The sequence below is a fragment of the Perca fluviatilis genome, chromosome 5 (assembly GCF_010015445.1).
Source record: "Perca fluviatilis chromosome 5, GENO_Pfluv_1.0, whole genome shotgun sequence".
NCBI lineage: Eukaryota > Metazoa > Chordata > Actinopteri > Perciformes > Percidae > Perca > Perca fluviatilis.
In genome coordinates, this window is record NC_053116.1 from 29,323,315 (window position 1) to 29,345,284 (window position 21,970).

Consider the following 21,970-nt stretch of genomic DNA (forward strand, 5'->3'; position numbering starts at 1 on the left):
AACAGCTTGTAATTGGTCAGAAGTACTTGTACATTTAAATAGAGCCAAAGCTTATTCAAAATCAATTCCAGGACAACTTGAAGTCTAATTTTCAGATGACGTTGTGTCAAAACAGATAATGTACACGGATATTGTTTGTTTCCAATGTTGGGCTGTAATGGTAAGTCCCAGTAATTTGCAGTTGTGCAAAAAGACTTCTCTTTTCTGTGAAGTATTGTCAACTCTTCTCTCAAAGTGCTTTTCACTTTTGTAACTCTGACTTTTGTATCGGTAAGTTTAATGTTTCTAATAAGAATCTTGCCATTTCTTTTTTCATAACACCTTAATAAACCGAGAGATCATGTAACCAGGAAGTGTGTATCCTCCTGTTTAATCAACGTGCTTTACACCTGAAACCAGTCCTTGGGTTCATGTTTGCTATAAATCGTGGAAATGTGGTAGAAGTCATGCAATTTGTTCGCAATATCCACAAAAAAAAAACAAAAAAAAAAACAGTTGCGTAGGGAAGGGAGGATGCATCCAAAAAACTTCAAACAATTCAAAACATCAGTCTTGTTTTGATATTTTATTAAGAACCTTGAATGAAAAAAAGACTTGAGTAAGTGCATTAAGGTGCGAAAGAGAAAGAATAAAAACAAGTTTCCGGTAAGTAAAAACATTCCAGTGTTGCCCAAGAGCAATTTAGACAATGCAAATCACAAGTTTAAGTTTCACAATTACAATTTCAAAAAGCAAAGTCAGTCAACATTGAATGTAATTTACAGGAAGGAAACAAAAAAAGACCTTTAAGATCAAAGCTCCTTTTGAAATGGAGGACGTTGGCCACTTTAAAAAAAGTTTTTTAAATTAAAAACCATTATGAATCTAATCTACAAAAGGCATTTGATGTAATTTCAGTTGTGATGCTTTAAATCCTGGAAATAGGCACACTGACAAAGGAGTGTTAGCTAAAATAAAAATCTATACAGTATAAAAGCACTTTAGGCAAAAATTAAGAAGTCAGCTGACTGATTGGTGGAGTTGTGCGTTGAATAAAACTCCATAGTGAGCAGCAATGTTAGGCCCTCAGCATGCAGCTTTGTCCTTGGTCCACCCCCACTGGATGTTTTGTCACTTGCTGGGTGCAAACACTGCAAAAAAAAAAACATTTTGGTGTTCTGCCGCTTTCTAGCCAACATAAACACGGTTAAGGTCAGTACTGTCGTTAAAAGGTTTCTAAGATACAGGAATGTGATTAAGACAAATGTAAAGAGGAAAGTAGTTTAGGATATTTAGAAATCTGCAAAGATTAGTTAATATTCTGCCGATGTAGCGTTTGTTTTGTCTTCTGCTCAGAGTAACGTTTGAAGGACTAAAACCAAGAAAAGAAAAAGCAGTGACATCAGACAGCATATACTCACTCCTCTCCCTCAGGCCTTGGCCGAAGCTGTTCACCAGTCTGATGAGGCCCCAGAATAAAACCACTTTAATCACCAGTGAAATCAAAGCTCCGGTGATGGCAGCTGCCTCCAGGGTGTACGTGCCGTCCTGGAACCATGTCAACACCACCTGTAATTAAAGCAAACTATTGTTTTCCTGCAGTAATCCATTTCTGAATGTACACGAATGACAAATGCAATGCCAAACTCATAACAGCAACAGATAATATACTTTAATGTCCCCTTGGGGAAACTTCTACTACTTTGAATCAATCTCACATCACTATCGTGCTAAAATAGTCCCTAACATACTGTCACTTGTGTTTGAGTAATGTTTGATTAAAAACTACAGTGCCCAGCTCTAAAGGAAATAATATAAATATAAATAAGTGAGCCTATTTTTTGAATAAAGCTATATATTTGCGACTTATTTTAGGAAAAGCGTGACCAAATGTCATCCATCGATTAGTATTTGTAAAAGCATTCTGTACTCACACAGATATTGAAATATTTGATCTCAGGGAAAACTCATTGGCAGCTCACCGTGTAAATCAGATAAACAAAGAAGGCTAGTTGAGGAAGGTTCAGCAACATGAAGACCCAAACTAAGTTCTTGGCTTCCTTTAAAACCTGAAAAACAACAAGAAGTTACGACCACCGACGTGCTTGAATACAACCACGTGTGCTCCTGATGGTTCATGGAATGCATCCTGTATGATATTTTAGTTTATGGTCCCTTTGTGTGAAGAGCAGTTTTACTAGTGAAGATGATGGATGAAGAGCACTTACTGCAACAGCCCCAACGGCGGCGGTCAGGCAGGCCCACACCACTCCGACGCCCAGGATGATGCTGTTTTGAGCAGACATGGCCGAGTCCGACGTGGTGATCACGATACACAGACACAACTAAAACAAACCAACAGCAACGTGTCAGTAATTAAGAAGTAGATCATTGAAGAGGTACTTGTATTTCGGTTTGTTTCTGTCCTCTTGCTTGACAATCACACACAACCACTCGCCGTTTTGTACCCACATGTTCAACAAACACGAGGAGAAACGTGTTGCAGAAGAGGCACACAGTATATACGCACACACACACACACACACACACACACACACACACACACACCCACACACACACACACACACACCCCCACACACACACACACACACACACACACACACACACACAAACATTTTAAGGCCTCATCGCCATTTTGAGGTCTAACCTGTTACATCAGCTCCTTGGATAAATGTATCATGAATTTCACTACATGTACTTGTATAACCTATACTATAAATAATAAACTGTCATAAAGGGGTCATAGTATAGTATGTCACAAAAGTGTTTTTAAAAAGTCACAGTATAGTATGTTGTAACAAATGTTTAAAAAAAAGTCATAGAATAGTATGTCGTAAAAATGTAAAAAATAAATAAAGTCATAGTATAATATGATGTAAAAATGTTAAAAGTCATAAAAAAGTCAGTATATTATGTGAAAAAAGTCATAGTATGGTAAGTTGAAAAGAAGTCAAAGTATAGTATGTCAAAAAAAAAAAAAAAAAAAAAAAAAAAAAAAAAAAAATTGTTTCAAAAAGTCACAAAAAAGTCATAGTATAGTATGTAAAACAAATCATGAAAAATCATAAAACGTCAGCTGCTGAAGCGGGTAATTGCATTGTTTCAAAATTGAGTGGAATAATTACTTCTGCCATGACGAGATATTTTATAAATATTTTAAATTACACAAAACAACTAAATGGTGGTAGGTAATACATCTGATTTCACATAGGCCTACTGCTTTAGTAAAAAATATATTTTTTCAGGGCTCTAGCTCTCACGTGAGACCATTGTCGCCACATATACAGGATGCAAAAACAAAAATTCCTGTTGCACTAGTCTGGACATCTTACCGTGCCAACGTTGCAATAAAGGTTGCCTAAATGCCATGTATATAAATTTGCTGTCAGCTTACTAATTGATTGTGCGTTTTGTGTAGATTTGGACTTTTATACAATGTTAAACAATGTGGAATAAAACATTCCACATTGTTGGCGAGGTGAATCTACTGATCACTGTGAATTACTTTGTTTTCGTGTCATTGGATTACGGCAAAATACAGATAATTTTTCTTAACGTGCCTTAACGTTTTATGGTGTGATTGCGCTTCGTTTCTGCGTTTGGAGAGGCATCTCAACACACTGTAGGTCGAACACTGAGTGTTCACTGTTACATTTTAGTTGAATTTAAGTGTCGGGGCATTCCGCCACCGTCTGTCTATGCATTCCAAGACAGCCGTGTTGTAATTGGATTTCATAAGGGTGAGTTGTTAAAAAGTTACAATGTAATTTAAAATCTGCTTTAAAAATAAACATATATGTTTATTTAGCATGTTTGTTTTGTCCATATGTGCTCGTGCTGTGTTCCCCAAGTGGAAGGCCAGGTCTCAGCTGCTACAATAAGTTTTATTTATGTTTTGCCCCCCCCGGCATGAATGTCAAACTCCGCTTATGAGTATAGCATGTTGAAAAAGTCATAAAAATGTCATAGTATAGTTTGTCGAAAACAAATCATGAAAAATCATGAAAACAGTATAGTATGTGGAAAAGAAGTCCTAGTATAATATGTTGAAAAAAAGTCACTAAAATGTCATAGTATAGTACGTCAAAAAAAATCATGAAAACTCAAAAAAAAAGAAGTCATAATATAGTATGTCGAAAAAAGTTTAAAAAAGTCATAGTACATATTGGACACCTCAGAAGAGATACGTCTCCAAAGGCATTCCTACTCCCTACTGCACGTTCTGTCAACCTGAACAAACTGGAACTTTCCTGCACATGGTCTGGGAGTGTGAACAGGTGCATGAGTTTTGGAATAAAACATCATCAATAATATCTGATGTGATAAGATGTTGAATTCCTACTGACCCGATTGTTTTGTTACTTAATGATGACTCTATATTACACCTGCTTGGGAGACAAAAGAAAGTTTGGTTAGCTGACTCAACCGCGACCAAGAAAATGATAGCTCAGGGCTGCCCCCCCCGCCCACTCGCTTTGTATAAAACAGTGGTTGGCGTACTTCCTAGACATAGTTATTCTTGAGCTCTCTACAGCCAGGATTAACAAAGCCAACCCATCTACTATAGACCTATGGAAAGGTGCAGCAGCACAGGTATCAGTCCTAATGACCTCAGCATCACAGGAAGTAGAGGAGGGTGACTAGGCAAGGTGGGATTTCTGTTTTTGTTTTTCTTTCTTTTTCTCGAGACCGCGGAGGGTGGGGGGTGGGAGAGGGGGGTTGTTCTTGTTCAAGTGTGTTTGTCTGTTCTGTTTTTGATGTTAAATATAAAAAAAAAAAATGTAAATCTTTAAAAAAAAGTCATAGTATAGTATGTCAAAAAACGACATGAAAATGTCATTGTACAGTACGTCGAAAAAGTCATATTATAGTATGTCGAAAAAAGGCATACTGTAGTATAGCATGTTGAAAAAGTCATAAAAATGTCATAGTATATGTGGAAAAATGTCCCAAAAAGTCATAATATAGCATGTCGAAAAAAAATCATGAAAAATCATAAAAAAGTCATAGTATAGTACAGTATGTCGAAAAAAGTCATAGTATAATACGTTGAAAAAAGTCACAGTATAGTATGTAGTAAAAAAGTCATAGTATAGTATGTCAAAAGAAGGAATAGTATAGCATGTCCAAAAAGTCACAAAAAGTCATAGTATAGTATGTCTAAAAAAGGCATACTGTAGTATAGCATGTTGAAAAAGTCATAAAAATGTCATAGTATAATGTTGGAGCCATTTCACCACTCTGTTTGTATAGGCTACCATGTTGGTTATGTCAGTATGCTGTTTTATGTTTGAACACTGGGTGGAGCATTGCCTTTGGGAAGGCATAAAGCTAATCAGCCACAGGTACACAGGTGTGTGGGAAACGGGGAAAGCAGACAGCTTTTTACCGTGCTTGTCGTGTCAGTTTGGTCAGTGTTTCAGTTGTTTGACAAGGAAACTAAACCAGAAATGAAATAAAATGGACGGTAAGCAGGCCGTTACTGAAAATAAATGGGTCACAGCACCGAAATGCAGACAAATTGTGGACATTGATTATTGGCACGCAGAACACGCGTCCAAGCAAGTTCTCGCCTGATCCCATCATATTGGCCTAATGTAGGAGTTGATAAAAGACTCCAATTCCAAAAAAGTCATAATATAGCATGTCGAAAAAATCATGAAAAAATCATAAAAAAGTCATAATATAGTACAGAAAATGTCGAAAAAAATCATAGTATAGTATGTCGAAAAAGTTATAAAAAGTAATATTATAGTATGACAAAAAAAAAGCATAGTATAGCATGTCAAAAAAAGTCATACAAAATTCATAGTATAGATATGTCGAAAAAAGGCATAGTATAGCATGTCAAAAAAGTCATGAAAAGTCATAGTATAGTATGTAAAAAAAGTCATAGAATAGTATGTTGAAAAAAGTCATTGTATAGTATGTTGAAAAATGTCATTAAAATGTCATAGTATAGTATGTCAAAAAAAAGGCATAGTCGACTGTATATTAGTGGACAGCACATGTGTGACGTCACCCATTGGTTTGTGGAGATCTGCTATCTGTTGTCAAGTTTGCCGTTACGGGCACAGCCATCCTGGTTGAGGATGTGGCGATTTAAGACGAGAGGGAGGAGTGAGGGAGGAGCCCTTACACTCTACGTTACATTACACACTTTCACTGGCAATCACATCATAGCCACACCCTAAAACACCCCCTGCTTTATCGCCCATTTTAAAATCAACGAGACCATAATTCAAAAAATTAACATCATTCTGTGTTGCAGAAGACTTCAAACCAGCGATTGAGACCATAAACTCATTATGAAAATGTTTAATGAGGTAATAAATCAAGTGAGAAGTGGGTCACTTTCTCATAGACTTCTACAGAAACCGACCTCCTTTTGCAACCGTACGTGTCGCCCCCTGCTGGAATTCAGATAGAATGCAGGTTTAAGGCACTTCCGCATTTGCAGCACTTCGCTGAACCGGATGCGCTGTCCATTAATATTAAAAGTCTATGGTCATAGTACAGTATGTCGAAAACAGTCAAAAAAAGTCATAGAATAGCATGTCGAAAAAAAGTCATAAAATAGTCATAGTATAGTATGTCGAAAAAAGTCATTGTATATATGTCGATCATAGTAAAGTATGTCGAAAAAAGTCATTGTATGGTATGGCGAAAAAAGTCAGTACAGTATGGCAAAAAAAGTTTAAAAAATAATAAAAGAATAATATGTTGTGAAAAATAGCCAGAATATGTCATAAAAATGTAGAAGAAAGTCCTGGGATATAATGTCGAAAAAAGTTTTTAAAAAGTCGGCCGGATAGCGCAGTTGGTAGAGCGGGCGCCCAGGTATAGAGGTTTAGTCCAGAGTCTGCTGTGACTACTTGCCTGTTGGAGCAGTTACAACATAATAATATGGTATGTTGAAAAAAGTGATAACAAAGTCATAGTATAGCATGCCGAAAAGAGTCATACACACACATACATACATACATACATACATACATACATACATACATACACACACACATATGTAAATGTACATGTGTGTGTCTGCACTGTGGAGGTTGTCTGACACATTTTGTATAAAGAAATGTACATGAACCTGAGCCTGAAGATCAAAGGTCACCGTGGAGAAACACAGGTTGAGCAGAAAGTATTGCTCCTGGAGGCTCTCCAAGGCCCCGCCCACACGGAATGCCATCCTGTTGGGCCTCTGGATGAGCAGCGTGGTGCAGAAGACGTGGATCACGCCCAGACACATGATGCACACAAAGCGAATCTGCAACATAAATCCAAGTGTTGGATGAATTGGATAATTGAAATTGGATGGATTGGATAAAGTGCTGCTACAGGAAACGTCAGAGGATCACCACTATTCATTTCATCATTCCATTGCAATCCATCTAATTAAGCGTAAGGTCATTCAGGAAGACTTGTATGCTTTCATTCTCCTCTCTTTCCCAATCTGATCAGGTGACTCTGGGCGTTCCCTCTTTCAGTTAAATGATTTCCATGAGCCAATCACATCCTTGCACCCCTGCTTTAAATCTGTTCTCCTCTCTGTCGCTGTCAGTTGTCATTTCAGGCAAATCAAGCAACCCTCATCTACCCCATTCACCTCCAATCATCATCATTTCCCAGCACCAAGGGCCCTACACCACAAGTCCCGCCCTCATAACATCCATCCAGATCTTCAGGCTTCCTTCACCACCACCAGTGTCTAGACTCCATTGGGGGATATTCCCGACTACTCATGGCCTCTCTTATCAAATTTACATAGCGTTGGAGTCTAATCGCCAAACACTCTGTACATTTCAATTCTGTGCATCTTGTGTTGAATAAACTTATTTTCACCTTTCAATGAAGTCTCTCCTGATTGAAATAGTTGTTGAGCCATTTCAGTCCGGACTAACCGACCGACTGAACCACCGACTGCCATCCATAGTAACATGACATTTACATAGTGTTTCCTGCAGGGTGGTAAAGCCTGAGTAAGATCATTCAGGGCAGGGGTCAGTACCTACAGTATATGTCATGGAGAGTTCAGGTCACTGATCAGCAAACCTTTTACTGAACAGGAGAAACTAACCAATGATGCAGCAGCTAGCTGTAGATTTAAACATGATAAACATAACTTATAAACAAATAAGTAATGACTAAAAGTTGACTAAAATGTAATGACTTTTAATCGACTAAAACAATGAAAAGTCGATGTTGGTATTGGCAGTGGTAAAAAACATTTCTTCTGAAGTAAAACTATTGACTATTAATAGTAATACTATTAATACCGTACAGTACAGGTCCTGCATTCAAATGTTCCTTCCAAGTGAAGAGTGAAAGAGAGGCATTATATCAGCACAATGTACTCAAATTGACTTAATGTAGTTAAACGACAGTTTAATGGATAATAATGCATCATATTTTATTTGGGATACTTTGTGAGTAAATTCTGAATCTGCAACAAAACCAGTAACATATCTCTGTAAGGTAAATAAGTAATTTTGGGGTACAGTGGTTCTGGAGAAAGCTTCAAGCAGCAATACAGGAGGCCAAGCAAGTTCCTAACAGGCACATTTTGAACGGGGACCGCACTAGTTCTTCTAACTAGAGAAAGACGAATGTAAATGACAGTGGGGTTTTCTCCTTCTGCACAAGCCAAATCTGTTTCTCACATTTTACCATCAGTTAATTTCTCCCATATGAATGCAAATATTGAATGTAGATGATTTAGCATCAGCAAACAACCAGCAGCCATGATATCAGAGAAAAACATTGTACTACCACATTTACCTGACAGACGTGGCAGATTAAGAATTTACTCACAAAATATCACAATTAAAATGTGGAGTAATCCCAGACATTGGCCTTATGGACTGATGGCGGTGCGTCAGAAGATTTAGAAAAATTTTCATGGGCGCAACCCACATAATCAGCGCTGCTGCTCATCCCACAAATGCATATTCCTTACAAATGGGGCACCATTTGAAAGGGAACTAAACAGGCTTTCCAACGGTATAAGATTTATTGCCAAAAAGCATTGTTACCACAGAGAAATAATCCACCAAACACTAATTTCCTTACTTTTTGTTTTAAGTTTAGATGATCACTCATTATAAAACGGTCTTGGTGCAGTGCGTTTTCTCAGAGAGGCCAGTAGAGGGAGACCTACCAGCAGCTCCTGCTTGCTCTTTGGCTCTAGCACAGAGAAGTTGACCACAGATCGAACCATCAACATCAACACGCTGAGCACAAACACCACCAGCTCCTGTCTGTTCTCCTGCAACACACCCCGGCTGATGTAGTAGATGCAGAACACTGCGGGGGACAGACCATACAATGCTCACATACAACACCAGTCACTTCATTACAATAATGTATTCTTTGAATAGCCACACTTTCATATTTGCTCTTTTACATGTACTTTTTGATTTCTTTAATGCTCACACACTCCATCATCTCTGACTGCAAAGTCCTTATGATGCACTGTCCACTGATATTTTATACTTATTATTAGGGATGCACCATTCCGATACTGATATTGGATATCGGGCCGATACTGACTCAAATAGCTGGATCGGGTATCGGTGACAATGGGGCTGATCTATTTCATTCAATTCTGTATTATTTAAATAATAAACAACAATTCAGTACATTTATATCTGCGGGGTGGCATGGCTCAGTCAGGAGGTACGCATGTGGTCTAGTAATCGGTGTATGAATGTGTGTGTGAATGTATACAGGGCTTAAAGTGAAAAAAAAAACTGGAACTTTTTTTTTTTTTGGGGGGGGGGGGCTGCTGCCCACTCTCGCTTTTCGGCAAAGACCCGCCCTACTTTGCATCTGATTGGCTAGAACTTGTTTCATTGGTAGGTGGAAGTTCGTTGATTGGCTAAATCCAGCGCATCAAAAACACATCCCATATGAACTTTTTAATTGATTTACTTTTTCTAAAATAGTCATACGCCAGAAATCGGGCACCAGGCCCGAGTACTTTAAGACCTATGTTAGTTAGAGCTGCGTTCCTCTCATATGATTGGTAGGTGAAATCAATTGACTCGAAAATAATAAACCGAATGAAAGCTCCCAATTTTATTTTATTTTTTTCATCACAGCCGCACGCCGGAGATCCGGCACGGTGCCAGAATACTTTAAGCCCTGTGTATGAATGTTGGCTTGTGTTGTAAAGCACTATGGGTGGTCAGTAGACTATAAAAGAGCTATATAAATGCAGTCCATTTACCAAATCTATTTATTTATTACATTTTGTTTTACAAAATTAGAAAAGCAATTTTTTTAAAAGCAAGTCTGATGAAGGAAAGATCCCAGTCACTTCCACACAGTGAGGCATACATCTTATTAATTAAACACTAGTATTGTATCAGCACTCTGTATTGGACGATACTCAAAAATCCCAGGTAGCCTATCGTGTCGGAACTGAAAAAGTCGGATCTATTATTATTATTATGGTCCTGGTACTGATCTTTTTAACTTTTTAGTGTATAAAATGTCATTAACGATAACAAATGCCTATTACAAGCTACCAAAGCCCAACGTTTTATTTGAAGGTTTCTTAACTTAGTCTGATAATCCGCAACAAATGATTAATCTAGAAAGATAATTGGCAGATTTATCAATAAGGAAAATAATTGTTAGTTGTAAACATAATTTAATGACAGTTGTGGCTAATGTATAGGTTTAACTGTAGAATGATGGAAGTGATAAAGCAAGCAGCAAATCCATTATTAAGAAAAGTAAAACAATGCGAAAAAAAAAAAAAAAAAAAGAAGATCAATACAGACATGTTGGTAAAAGATAAAGCTTCAGCAGATGGCTATTTTCTGTCTGTAGGAGATAAGGGCAGTAAATCCATCTGGGGAAAATGCAAGGTTAAAGCCATTGCATCCATTTCTTCCACAGTTTCCATCGCATGATTATATCAGAAAAACTTCTGCTTTATGCAAACGTATTGCAGTGGTATTAAACTGACTTGCAAAGACACTGGCAGTACATGGCTGTCTGCCTTTTAGTGGAGTGATTTTACTCACAGATTCCAACCAACAGGATGAGAGACACAGTGAAGTTGTCCTCATCAGATGCATCCGTGTCCATGTGCTGCTTGTAGATGCTGAACAGGGTGAGGCCGAGCAGCGCCAGCAGAGACGCTATGGTGAAGCAGAAGTAGAGCTTGAGCAGACATGATAGCTCCGACCAGGGCTTTATCTGCAAGAGGGTGGAGATGGAGAGGACAAAGAATGTGAAGCAACCTGTGATAAGGACAACACTTAGATTAGAAGTGTCTGCAAGTCCAAGTATGACAATACTGTATAAACACAGTAGGGCTAGAGCTGGGCAATATGGAAAAAAATCTATTTTTTTATTTTTGACCAAATACCTCAATGTTGATAATGCGGAAATATTGTAGGGTTGATTATTGGTGCTTTCGTAAAATATTAACACAATGAGATTTGTGATAAATAATCAAAAATAATGTGGACACAATGACTAAGTGGGTAAAGGCAAATAATAACAGCAAGGAAGTCTGGTAAGTTCAGAAAATTACATCACTTTACTAGTCTCTAGTCTCTATTCTCACATATCGGTCTAGATAATATCGATATATTGCCCAGCCCTAAGTAGGACTGAGGGATTTCTGGGACATTGGTATTCAATAGTTTGAAATTAATATAATGATTATTTAGATGACATCTGAGCCCTTCATCACACCCACAGAACTGAAAACTGAACTAACTTCTACTTTCGAGACTCATGTTGTAGTTTCATTTCTGCTGCAGCAGCTCACCGGTCCACATGGTGTCGGGATCAGTTCCTGGTGTCTCGGCCTCAGGTTTGGAGACAGAAGGTCTGGGTCCTCATGTGGTTGCCCAGAAATCTGGTTGCCCAACAAAGGACTGCAGTGTAAAAAAATAAGAATTATACACAGGTTCAGTTTTAACTATGTTGCGTGTCAGCAAACATAAATCCCTTTTAGAGGAACTTTTAATTTATACATTTTTGTGTCAAGGACAATGGCCATTGATTAACAGACAAACTGTAAATAGAGATAATAAAATACAAATCTTTAATGAATAAAGAAGCAAAGCAACAAACTGCAAGCACATGATAGTGCACAAGCAACAACAGCAGAACACAAGCAAAGGGAAAAGAAAAATATATAGGCCAGTATGTAGTATAAAAATAGTCCAGAATGAGCAAACAGAGAAGATACAGTAGGCCTTATTCACAGCAGACAGTTTGAGTTATAGTAGGAAAAGTACAGATGTTAAAATTAACAATGGCTCTGTTGTAATAAAATGTCCCAGTAAGCCATGACAGTTGACAGTGATCATTAATTTCATAATTTACACCTGTGCGTGTCCTACTGTAACATGTCTTCTGAAAAAGGGCTATGAAAAAGCAGGCAAATAATGAAATAAGAAATGATGATGTACTTTTAAAACAGCGTGTTTAGTGATCACAGGCCATCTTAAAACAGAATTAAATGGACCTTGTTAAAAGTAAGTAAACAAATAAATTCAAAGTGCTTCACAAGTCAATAAAACAGAGCATGAGACCAACACTTGACAAACCAACACAAAACACCAACAAAGGTTGTGTCTGTACACAAAAAGAATTCCAGGCACTATTTAAACAGCCCACACTGCTGACTGACGCAGTGTCTATAGGAGGGCCCCAACAAAAGTCAAAGCTTTTTTTATCCTGCAAGGGGAAATTTGTGTCTCCCCAAAAGAAAAAGAAAACACAACATTTTTAAAATAGGGTCACAATACAGTATACAACACATACAAACGTACATACAGTAAGACAATAAGAAGTTATGAAAAGCAACAAGAAATTCATAGCCTGAAGAAACACAATATAAATAGTATCCAAAGTGCAATTTTCAACAACCCCAATGATCCTGCTGGCCATCTTAATCAAACACTGTAATTTCTTATGATCTTGAGCATGCATCTTAGTGCAGATTAAGCCAAAGGAGAGAACACTGCAGAACTGATTTTTAAAACATTTGAAGAATGCGACGGTCTATTCTAAATAGATTAGGCTTTCTAAAAAAGAACATTCTCTGTTGCAGTTTCCTAAACTTATTCCGTACACGTTCATTAAAGATCAGTGTGTAGTGTGTAGGTTGAGACCCGCTCTTCTAATTCACCATTAATCTTGGAGGGAGGAACTGTTATTTTATTTCTACTAAAATCTATGACCATCTTTTTGGTTTCCTGTAGGCTACGTACATTATAATCGAAGGCTGGTCAGGTGAACCCTGAAACATATCCTGCTGTGAACAGAGGGAATGTGGATCTACATAAGAGTCAGCTTTCCCATTAATGATTTGTTTAGGCATGTGAACAGTAAGTAACGACTCATAACTGACTGTAGAAAACGGTGTTTTGGAAAGTTGGGAAATTTGGGAACCTGACAGTTACTTGACATGCTGTTCAAGGTTAAAAGACTTAAGATCTTTAAAAATAAGTTTTGAAATTAATTATTTACTTAAATTAAGTAAATTATATAGGCTAATTTCTTTATATTTCAGCACTTTTGTGATCAGCTTTGTGGATTTAATCACAATAATGGGTTTTTGTGTAGAACCAAACTGAAAATATTAGAAAACAAATTATATGAATGAAATAGTCAAACGCATAACTAAATTAGTTTTAAAAGTTACCTAAGACTAATAATGAATACACGCAAGCAGACATCAACAGATCCAAAATATCAATCAGAATATGTGTGGTGCTTTATTTTTCTCTTTAGTATCCAACTCAAGGTAAGCTAACATCATTTCATCTTTGACATTCTAATGTTTTTTTTTTTTTCCTCTCTTTTTGTGCATTAAAAACTAATTTGTAGATGTGTCTCCGCATCTTTGTCTATTTTCTGTTTTACAGCCGTAATGTGGCATTTTAATAGAAGAACAGACAGTCAACAGTCAGATGAGGTATTCAATTCAATTAACCTGTTATTTGATAAAACGTTATTAACGGATGTCACAAGTTGTAGGTGCTGTAAGCAGGGTACCATCTAGCGTTAACTAACGTTACGAGATATCTGAACAGAGTCATGACGCAAACGACCGAATAGCACAAAACATAAACTGTAAAATATAAGTCTACAAACTTCTGTAGTGACCTTATCTCTTCCATTTCCTCGAGGACCAGCCTGGAGCTTACATTCCTGCGAGCTTTTGCTTTCTCCACCTCCAGCTGACAGAACTTCAGTTTCACATTTGTAAACAGGAAGAACAAGAGCCTGTTGTGGTCACGATGCTAGAGCGGATCCGCTAGACGTCAAAAGACGTGCCTCATGGCCCGCTTTATTCTGCCTCTGATTGGTTTACCCTGGTATTCTTACCCTAACCCTAACCAATCCCAGGGCCCTAACTACGTCGACCAGTCTAGCAGATCCGATTTAGGATTTACCTCAAGGCTTCTTCTTCATCATCTTCTTCATCTTCATCTTCATCTTCATCTTCATCTTCTTCTTCTTCTTCTGCTGCCTGTCTATGGCTTCTGCTGCTGCTATAATATTAACATACATTTCTTCTTCGTCTTTTCAGTTTGGCTACTGCCCCCTGGAAGACAACAGGCAGGCTGTCTTACTCTACATAAATTACACTAATGGAGTGCTGTACGTGTCTGCAATTACTATGTAGAATATAAACTTGAATGTATTGTTGAATGTGCGTTTGAATGATCATCTAGTAAAATGATTTGTCAATATAGCCTAATAATTTGCCTAAATTGTCGTTTTTCTAATCAAACCAGTGAGAATCCTCTGGTATAAACCTTGTGCAATGTGCATAATGTGCAAGCTGTTGGTTTCTAGTAGACATCTTTTTCCAAATTACAATTCAACCATCACTGTAGTTAAATAACATGGCATACATACAGTGAAACAAGCTATGATGATGATATATTTGTCTGCAGCTTGTATGAGTCCAATATCACTCTGAATTGAAGTAGGAGTGATATATTCCTCTTTATTCCTTAATTTTATTTTAATTATATTATAATGGATTATAATCATTGATTAATTAATGTAGGCCTATGTACTGTTGCAGCTAGTGGTTGGGGCTAATTTTAATTACTTTTTTATAGGCTATTAATATTTATTTGTTGATACTATGTTGTATTAATAATATGAATCTGCAAAGTAACTAAATGTATCAAATAAATGTAGTGGAGTAGAAGTATAAAGTAACAAACAATACATACTTGGTTATCAAACAATACAAAAAGTCTCTATCGTGAATGTTTTCTCTGTGTTTTGACTGCACTATTTTGAAAGTTGGCACAAGGGATGGTATTATTTTATTACAGTGGTGGAGTTGAAGGGAAACTCTAAAACCAATTTTCCATACAGAGATCACTTTCCTATGAGATTGCTATTCACCCTTTGAAAAAAGCTAAGCTAAGTCTTCTGTGGCTCTCTGTGGTGGAGGAGCTTTGTCAAGTAGGCTATATGAGAAAATACCCCTGATGATGTCATCATTGGAGATGCCAAATTATTAATGGACAACCTGCATTATAAACCAGGGGCATTGAATTTGAGAGACAGGGAGAGTAAGATGCTATTGATTGCGTTATGGGGACGGATGTTCCAGCGTTTTTGGAGCAGGACCCACAACAGTCAAAATATATTCTGCTAGTGTTCGACGCCCTGCAGTGGTCACAGTGGGAAACTACAACTCCTCAACAGTGTTATACAGTATTAATATTGGTATAACTAAACATAATAAAATCATTCAAAATAGTATTAAAAACTGTTATATTAAATATCAGCAGTACAAATTGAATTAATATAATTTTAAAAAAAAGCAACACCAGTAGGCCTATTTAACAAGTTTAACGAGAGTTCAGGTCTAGGAGCCATTGTTCATGTGTAGCTACTGATACATCTGGTTAAATAATGTCAGCGATAAAATAAATTATTAGTTAAGGAAATTAACCCACAAATTGAATAGATAATGCTCATTTCCCATCAATTGTGCATTTAAAAAAAAATCCAAATCAAATAAAAACGGCATATTTGAATTACCACAAACACAGTGGCCCACGGTTATTTTGAAGACATTTGAGATCTTTGTTTCGTGGCAGCTGCGTAAAGTTAAAATTAGTCTTACCGGAAACGCAGCGATTGTATCATGTAAAATAAAAGCATATACTTGTATTCTGTCAAAAGACCTAGCTATGACCTATGATCAAATATACAAATCTAAACATATTCAAAGCAAAAATTACGATAAAATGAGTTTTTTAAAAAACCGCTTAAATTTAACCAATTAAGGCCAATGTATTAGCTAGCACTAAAATATATTCGGGAAAAGAGGTTTTATTTTGAAGGTTTTTGGTTGTGTTGTTTTTCAGGTTAGCTTGACACTGCACTTGATTGTTGTTAGCAGCTACGACTCGTCAAGGTGCACAGATACGAGTTACTCCAGATACTCCAGATAGGTGTGTGTTTGGGTGTAGTCTCATTAAACACTCCCTCATGTCGTGGAGTATGTCGGTCAGCACGGCTGGCTTTGTAGCTTCCACCGTTTTGCATCTCATGTTACAGCAAGAAACAGCGGCTAGCTAACGTCAATGTGCAGCTTCCTCTTTTTTATAAAACTCGCTTTACAGAATTTTTCAGTCCAAGCTGTAGCATCCAGATTCAAAGAGGTAAGAGTTCTTTATATCTTGAGTTTGCATTTAATCCTGACACCTTTTTGTTGTAGCTAACGTCAACTACACTAAACTTGAAATACCGTATGTCTGGCAGTGTTACATTGTTTTATTTCTTCTTATTGAGAACAAAGATCAGGGCGTTTTAAAGCTACTGATCCGGTTGAACCACTCTAAACTCAGTGTAATAACGTTAACTGTATATAGGCTACCAAACTGGTTCATGTTTGTTTCACCGGTTACCTCTCGGTCTTTTTTTCAGCACCATGCTCAGTTTGTGGGCTCAAACGACTGCTTCCTGTCATATTAGGACTTTGGAGCTCTGTTGATGTTGTAGCGGTGTTTATGTGAATTAAGAATACGAAAAAGTGTTTAAACCTAGGTGTTTGCTGCATCAGTGAAGTATTCAATAAATATGTGGTTAATACAGTAGATAGTATGTAACATAACACAACAAACAGTTTACGTATAGTGAATAGAGTACGAATGTGAAGTAATATGGAGTGATGAAGAGTATCCATTAGGCTATGTGATTGTTTGTAAAAGATCAGACCAGCATGAGACAAGGGGATGGTCAATCACTAAATGTGTATGTGACACAGTATGATACAAAAAATGTGATCTTTACCAGTGCATTGCAAAGAGGATAATTTCCTCCCCTCTGTTCACCTTTTGTCTCTCACCTGACAGAATACTTCCCAGCTTTTGCAGCAGATGACAGGGGACGCCAGGACTTAAAGCATTCCCACTATTTACTAGTAGACTGACAGACTGATTGACTGCTGGACCAAAAAGAAGATGGACTAACTGTCACAACTCTCATCAATCCCTCACCTCCCTCTTATCACCCACCTGTGTGGGGCCATTGGATGCCCTAAGGCAGCACGAGTGATGCCAGGTGGCAGGCAGACTGCTAGGCACCCGCTGTGGCGCCTCTTGTCACCATTCCGCAGCCACCAGGAGCGAGTGGTGCTGGCCCGCAGCGAGAGCCTGCCAGGGGAGCAGGTGTTAAAGATCACAGTCACAGAGACTACTGTGATAGAGGCGGAGTCAGGGGTATGGAACTGGCGCTCCCTGACCTACCTGGGCCTTTGGTACTTCTTCAGCTTCTGCACCCTGTTCCTCAACAAGTACATCCTGTCACTGCTAGAGGGGGAGCCAAGCATGCTTGGTAAATAAAAGTAATAATAAACTTGGTTTTGCAGGTTTTAGCCTTTTATATATTGCATATGTATTTTGTGTTAACTGCTGAGCATTTATAAAGCATTCCACCAGTCTTAAGGTTGACTTCCTGCTTTCCAGGCATGAAAAACAACTTGCAGAAACATGCCACAGTCTTGAGATAGGTAGCAACCATGAATTGTTTTAAATTAAATTTCAGTATAGGAAAAATAAACTCTGCTGGTGCATTAAGGGATCTGGCAGGCAGTCCAGGACTGCCAAATATTTGTGGATACAGATACAGAAAACATTATTGTCCATTAGATTGGCTTAAAATGGAAATGTGTCTTTGGCACTGGCATTTAAGACAACACACCATAAATAAAATTACATAGCATAAACAACAATACACAGCAATTGTGCATCTTTAATGCAAGTTGCAATTAATGCAAGTTGCAGTTGCAATGCAAATGACCCTTTTCACGATGAGCATTTTAGCTTATTGTTTTTACTCTAACGTTTACTTTTTCAACAACATATTGTCATTATATGAATAATATATTATAATGTAAATGAAATTGCATTTGATGATAATTTAACTCTGACGAAAGATATTAATGGAAACCTATCGCTGTGACTAAAACATGCAAAACCTACAGCATGACCTGTGCTGCTGTAGATTGTTAGATAGAGTCTAGCTGCTATAGTAAATAGTAGGTTACAAGTTGCAGCTCAAGGAGTTGAAGAAGTTTATTTGACATTCATGCTGCAGGTGTTTGTGGCTGTAGCTCTAACTTGTTGTCTTCCATATGCTGCCCAGGTGCAGTTCAGATGCTCTCCACCACCGTCATCGGCTTCATAAAAATGTTTGTGCCCTGTTGCCTGTACCAGCACAAGTCCAGAACTGAGTACCCCCCCAACTTCATCATGATCATGTTGTTTGTTGGGCTCATGAGGTGGGTACCCTCTCTCTTTTTTTAAGGTCCCATGGCATGAAAATTTCACTTTGAGTTTTTTTAACATTAATAAGAGTTCCCCCAGCCTGCCTATGGTCCCCCAGCGGCTAGAAATGGCGATAGGTGTAAACCGAGCCCTGGGTATCCTGCTCTGCCTTTGAGAAAATGAAAGCTCAGATGGGCCGATCTGGAATCATTATGATGTCATAAGGGGAAAGGTTATCTCCCCTTTCTCTGCTTTGCCCACCGCCCACAGCTGCCCAGAGAATTTGGCCCTCCCATGAGGAAATAGTGCTACAACCATGGCTGCAAGCTGGTCAAGGCCACACCCTCACCCTCCACCTTGCCCCCCCTCTCTCCTTCTCAGAAAGCTCATTGTGGGACTGGCTCTAGTGGCTGTAATTCTGCACCAAGGCTGAATTTCGGGAAAGAGACTTCAGATACAGTATTAGGGGACCACTGAGGCCTATATAAAAGCATCCAAAAAGCAGCATGTCATGGGACCTTTTAGTAAATGTGTAAATCACCAGTTGGAGACTAACTAGTTGCTTCTAAGAAAGAACAACAGACTTGATAATACAATGGCAAATTAACTAATGCAGTCTCTTGTTTTTCTAAAAGTCCAGTATTGACATCACCTTTGACTCCAGGTTCAGCACAGTGGTTCTGGGCTTGGTGAGCCTGAAGAACGTGGCAGTGTCTTTTGCAGAGACCGTGAAGAGCTCAGCACCCATCTTCACTGTCATCATGTCCAGGCTGATCCTGGGAGAGTACACAGGTAGAGGACACACTGATGCATGTTTGTGTGAGGGGTTTGGGTATAAAATGTCAGAATAGCAGGGCTTTAGGGGACAAATCAATCAATCAATCAATCAATTCTAATTGTCACATGAAATTATTAGAAATTAGATCAAAAGATGGATGCTTTTGATGACAAAAAAATAATATCAATATGCTTTTTCAAATTAGATGGCGAGTTTTGGAAACAATTAGCTCGTGGTACTTAGGTGCGCAGAGCTTGCAGCGCATTCGAAAGGAGTTGTTTTTGCATCCAACCATTTCGAAAAATTCTTCCAGGTACGGCCAGGGATGTAGAAGGGTTGGCTGGTCTTCCTGACTACCAACCTCCTCGCTGGTGCTTGGTTGGGACATTTCGCTCGAGTTCTCTTGAGTCTCTGCCACGGACATCAGTTCGTACTAGGCTACATACGTCTGCTATGCTGGAGAGTGACGTGATTTGTGTCATGTGCAGGTGCGATGGATCGCGTACAAACCAATAGGGTGTCAGAATAGGGTGTCTGGATGGCGCGATTTATCTGGATAGGTTTTTGGTTTTTTTGAACGATGACAAGCCGGAATGAAAACAAGCCAAACTGAAATAGGAGTAACGAGGCTATTTTTAAAATGTAACGAGTAGAAAGTACAGATAATTGCGTGAAAATGTAAGGAGTAGAAAGAAGTAAACAAGTCTGCTGTAAAATAATGACTCCAGTAAAGTATACATACCCCAAATTTCTACTTACCGTGTTTCCGAACCCCCCCCCAATGAATGGAACTGACACTTCGCTGCAACACAAACACATATATTTATTCACACACACAATGAGGCATATTTTCTGTTGTGATTGAACTGTATTTTTTGAGTTACTATATAGGCCAACTTTGATCTTGACATATAGGCTAAGCATTCTCTAGCAAATAACAATAAACCCACTATTAATTACATTATCTTAATGCAGTGTAACTACTTCAGCATGTAAATAATGCACCTAAAATAGAAACGTGAGCGAGGTCGTTGAGCAATCGCTATCGAATCAACAGCCACGTGCAATTTAGCTCGCAGGTGAAGAATACAAACGACGAAAATCACCAGTTAATTTAAATTTGAAAGACCAGGCTTAAATGACCTGACAACATAAAGTTACACGACTTACAGTTCTCAAGGACGTACACACACACACAATGTCAACTGGCTTATCATCTGGACAGCGTCTCTTTTTCATTTCTCCCTTTTTCTGCCGAGTGACCGCGCTATTCTCCGACATGCACTCTAACAATGCAGCCCTATTTCTGATACCGTGGGGGGCAGAAATGTTGCCGTGGGGGGCCGCCACGGTCAAATCAACATAGAGGAAACACTGACTTAAGTAAGGTAACAAAGTATTTGTACTTTGTTACTTGAGTAAAACATTTCATTTCACAACTCCCCCATCGGTCGCTTTGTTGGCATTGTGCAGGAATGTGTTCCTACAAGTAGGACTGCCAACGGGAAACCAGGTCAAATGGTTTTGTGTGGTTAAGTGTGGTGACTCATTTCAATCTGCAGGACTGTGGGTGAACCTGTCCCTGTTGCCTGTCATGGCCGGTCTGGGTCTCTGCACAGCCACGGAGATTAGCTTCAACATGCTCGGCTTCTCCGCCGCTCTCTCCACCAACATCATGGACTGGTACTGCAGCACTTAACACAGATATCCCACAGCAGTGTGAAGCTTTATTTAACCCTTTATCTCTGATCTCAGTTTGCAGAACGTATTCTCCAAAAAACTGCTAAGTGGAGACACATACAAATTCAGGTAAAAGACTCTGAACCCGCTGAGTAAAATTACAGTATTTGATGCAATCAAACACTGGTTATTAAAACTGTGACTTATTTCAGCCCTTTAGAACTGCAGTTCTATACCAGCGCAGCAGCAGTCATCATGCTTATACCTGCCTGGGTGTTCCTCCTGGTAGGTCCACACATAATTGTTACAATGCATTATTATTCTTACAGTTAGGCAAGTGTATTTACATTATGTTTTACAAGTAAAGTCTGTAGTCATTTGTGCTATTAATTTTCTTAAATAAGAAGCAGTATGACACTGCCAGTTTCAATCAGCTGTTTGGCAATACAGTAGCAATAGTCCCATAAGAAACGGGAAGGAATCTGTATTACGTGTAGATGTGTTGATGATGAGTTTATCAATCACAAAGTACAGGACTGAAGGTGGAGTTGGGATGTTGGGATGTTGATGGTTGTCGTGCTCCGTCTCCATGTATCCAGGACATCCCAGTGATCGGGAAGAGTGGGCGAAGCTTCCTCTTCAGTCAAGACATTGTCCTGTTGCTGCTTTTCGACGGTGGCCTGTTCCACCTGCAGAGCGTCACTGCCTATGCTCTCATGGGACGGAT

General features: G+C 38.5%; 2 protein-coding genes across 2 annotated transcripts in view; one reads left to right on the forward strand and one right to left on the reverse strand.

Annotated features, from left to right (window-relative positions):
* Nucleotides 1–550: 550 nt before the first annotated feature.
* LOC120559893 lies at nt 551–14,284 on the reverse strand. The gene is made up of 9 exons (XM_039801972.1): nt 14,146–14,284; nt 11,795–11,903; nt 11,040–11,214; nt 9,164–9,309; nt 7,097–7,273; nt 2,208–2,324; nt 1,962–2,048; nt 1,401–1,548; nt 551–1,130 (listed from the first exon to the last, which is right to left on the reverse strand). Exons 1-9 carry the CDS (start codon nt 14,157–14,159, stop codon nt 1,111–1,113), a joined length of 993 nt encoding a protein of 330 aa, XP_039657906.1. The 5' UTR covers nt 14,160–14,284; the 3' UTR covers nt 551–1,110.
* Nucleotides 14,285–16,391: 2,107 nt separating this feature from the next.
* Nucleotides 16,392–21,970, forward strand: part of LOC120559728 (solute carrier family 35 member E2A-like) — an 8,332-nt gene continuing 2,753 nt past the window's right edge. The window contains exons 1-8 of the mRNA XM_039801694.1: nt 16,392–16,679; nt 17,373–17,853; nt 18,664–18,799; nt 19,450–19,577; nt 21,126–21,246; nt 21,319–21,372; nt 21,456–21,528; nt 21,843–21,970. The exon at nt 21,843–21,970 is cut by the window's right edge and continues 18 nt beyond it. Coding sequence (XP_039657628.1) covers nt 17,574–17,853; nt 18,664–18,799; nt 19,450–19,577; nt 21,126–21,246; nt 21,319–21,372; nt 21,456–21,528; nt 21,843–21,970 — 920 coding nt within the window. The 5' untranslated portion in view covers nt 16,392–16,679; nt 17,373–17,573. The remainder of the gene's footprint in view (nt 16,680–17,372; nt 17,854–18,663; nt 18,800–19,449; nt 19,578–21,125; nt 21,247–21,318; nt 21,373–21,455; nt 21,529–21,842) is intronic.

Bases quoted from the DNA above. Each gene is read 5' to 3' on its own strand.
- LOC120559893 (XM_039801972.1), bottom strand. The intron at 1,549-1,961 runs GTGAGCTGCCAA...CTTTAATTACAG, and splicing joins TTGTTTATCTGATTTACACG to GTGGTGTTGACATGGTTCCA. The intron at 1,131-1,400 runs GTGAGTATATGC...TTTTTTTTGCAG, and splicing joins CCAAGGCCTGAGGGAGAGGA to TGTTTGCACCCAGCAAGTGA.